Raw genomic sequence first — 1,583 nt, forward strand, 5'->3', positions numbered from 1 at the left:
CCCTGGAAACATTTTATCTTGGTGTCTATGACAATGTGCCTGCTTGGTTTTTCTCCTATTTCACAGCCCCCTGCTTCTCAGTTTCTTTCGCTGGCTCTTCTACTGTTTCACCTCAAAAGTTCGAAGTTTCTCAGGGTTTATTCCTAGGGACCTTTCTCATGGTTTTAAATACCACCCATGAAAAAGACAGCTGGTTATCTTCCAGTATTCATTCTACCATTCTTTTTTTTTTCTTTCATTTAACATTTTTTTTTTTAATTTGTTTCAGGTATACTACCGTTCTTTATTAATAACATACCCCCTATTTTTAGGGGCACATCATGCCCAGTTAAAAGACTGTATTTCCCAGTATGGCAATGTGACTATGTTTGGCCAATGAGATGTATGTAAAAATGTGCAGGACTTCCCAGGCAGCCTTCCTAAAAGGGAAAAGGTGGACCTTTCTTTTCTTTTTCCTCCCCACTGTATGGAATGTGGATCATAATGAGGTAAACTTAAGATTAGAAACCAAGGGCTGAGGATGGTGGAACAGCCCCAAACTGCCTACCTTTCAACTTATTTTTCATGAATAAAGAAATTTCTATCATATGCCATTTTTTCCTTTTGTTATTTGCAACTAAATTTAATCCGGATACATTCTCATTGCTATTGAAGTCACTTGCTTGCCTCCCACTTGGAAGGCTGTGTCCAGACCCTCCCCCAGTCAGAGGAGTGGGGAACAAGCAAAAGAAAGATACTTCCAGGCCAAAAAATAAAAAATAAATTAAAAAAATAAAAAATGCTAGGCCTCATCCACAAATTGTAAGTAACTAAGCTACCAGGAGGTTAGAGTGGGAAGTGGGCCTAGGAATACAGTTTATTAGGTCACAGAGAGCATTGAATGCTAGGTTAAGAAATCTGTACTTTATTCTGTAAGTCCCTTGCAGATAGAGGGACCCTGTCTGTTTTATCTAGTAATGCCTCCACTTTGTAGTGAATGACTATATACATATTTTTTGAGCTTCAGGTTTATTTTTTAAATCAATTATTTTATGGTGACATTGGTGACTATATTCTTTAATTAATAGTGTTTGCTCAATAAGCAACGATGAAAAAAATGTTGGAAGGTGGACCAGTTGGGAATCACCAAATAATCTACCCTTGTCTGCTTTTTACAGATGAAGTAACTGAAGCATCACTTGCTGGAAGTGGCAGTCTGCCTATCCATCAGAAAAGGCAAACCGAAAACTCCACCTTGGAGATGATGGGGTTGGGGGATGACAGAATTGGGGGAAGAGGCCAAGCAAAACCGTTGGGTTAACGACTCCTCAAGATGGCTGTCGGGGAACCAACCGACTGGGTGAGGCGAGGCTCCGCCTCAGCACGCTCGGCCCCTCCTCGCCCGGCCCCTCCTCGCCCGGCCCCGCCCAGCGCCCAGCCCCCGACCGGGCGGTGCGGGTTGTGAGGTGGCTCAGCAGAGCGCCTGCGCAGTGGGCAGCGGCGCGAGGGGCGGAGGTTTTATAACCGCTTCGTTGATACCGGTCGGTTTCTAGCTCCGGGAGGGCGGCGGCGGCGGCGCCGGCTGAGGGGGCGCTGAGGCGGGA

At 45.0% G+C, this 1,583-nt stretch overlaps 1 protein-coding gene across 1 annotated transcript in view; it reads left to right on the top strand.

Moving 5' to 3' along the window:
- The first annotated feature begins 1,312 nt into the window (after positions 1-1,312).
- Positions 1,313-1,583, top strand: part of RNF19B (ring finger protein 19B) — a 21,399-nt gene continuing 21,128 nt past the window's right edge. The window contains exon 1 of the mRNA XM_015598791.2: positions 1,313-1,339. Within this exon, the coding sequence (XP_015454277.1) occupies positions 1,313-1,339 (27 nt within the window). The remainder of the gene's footprint in view (positions 1,340-1,583) is intronic.

The sequence above is a fragment of the Pteropus alecto genome, unplaced genomic scaffold (assembly GCF_000325575.1).
Source record: "Pteropus alecto unplaced genomic scaffold, ASM32557v1 scaffold39, whole genome shotgun sequence".
NCBI classification, from domain to species: domain Eukaryota; kingdom Metazoa; phylum Chordata; class Mammalia; order Chiroptera; family Pteropodidae; genus Pteropus; species Pteropus alecto.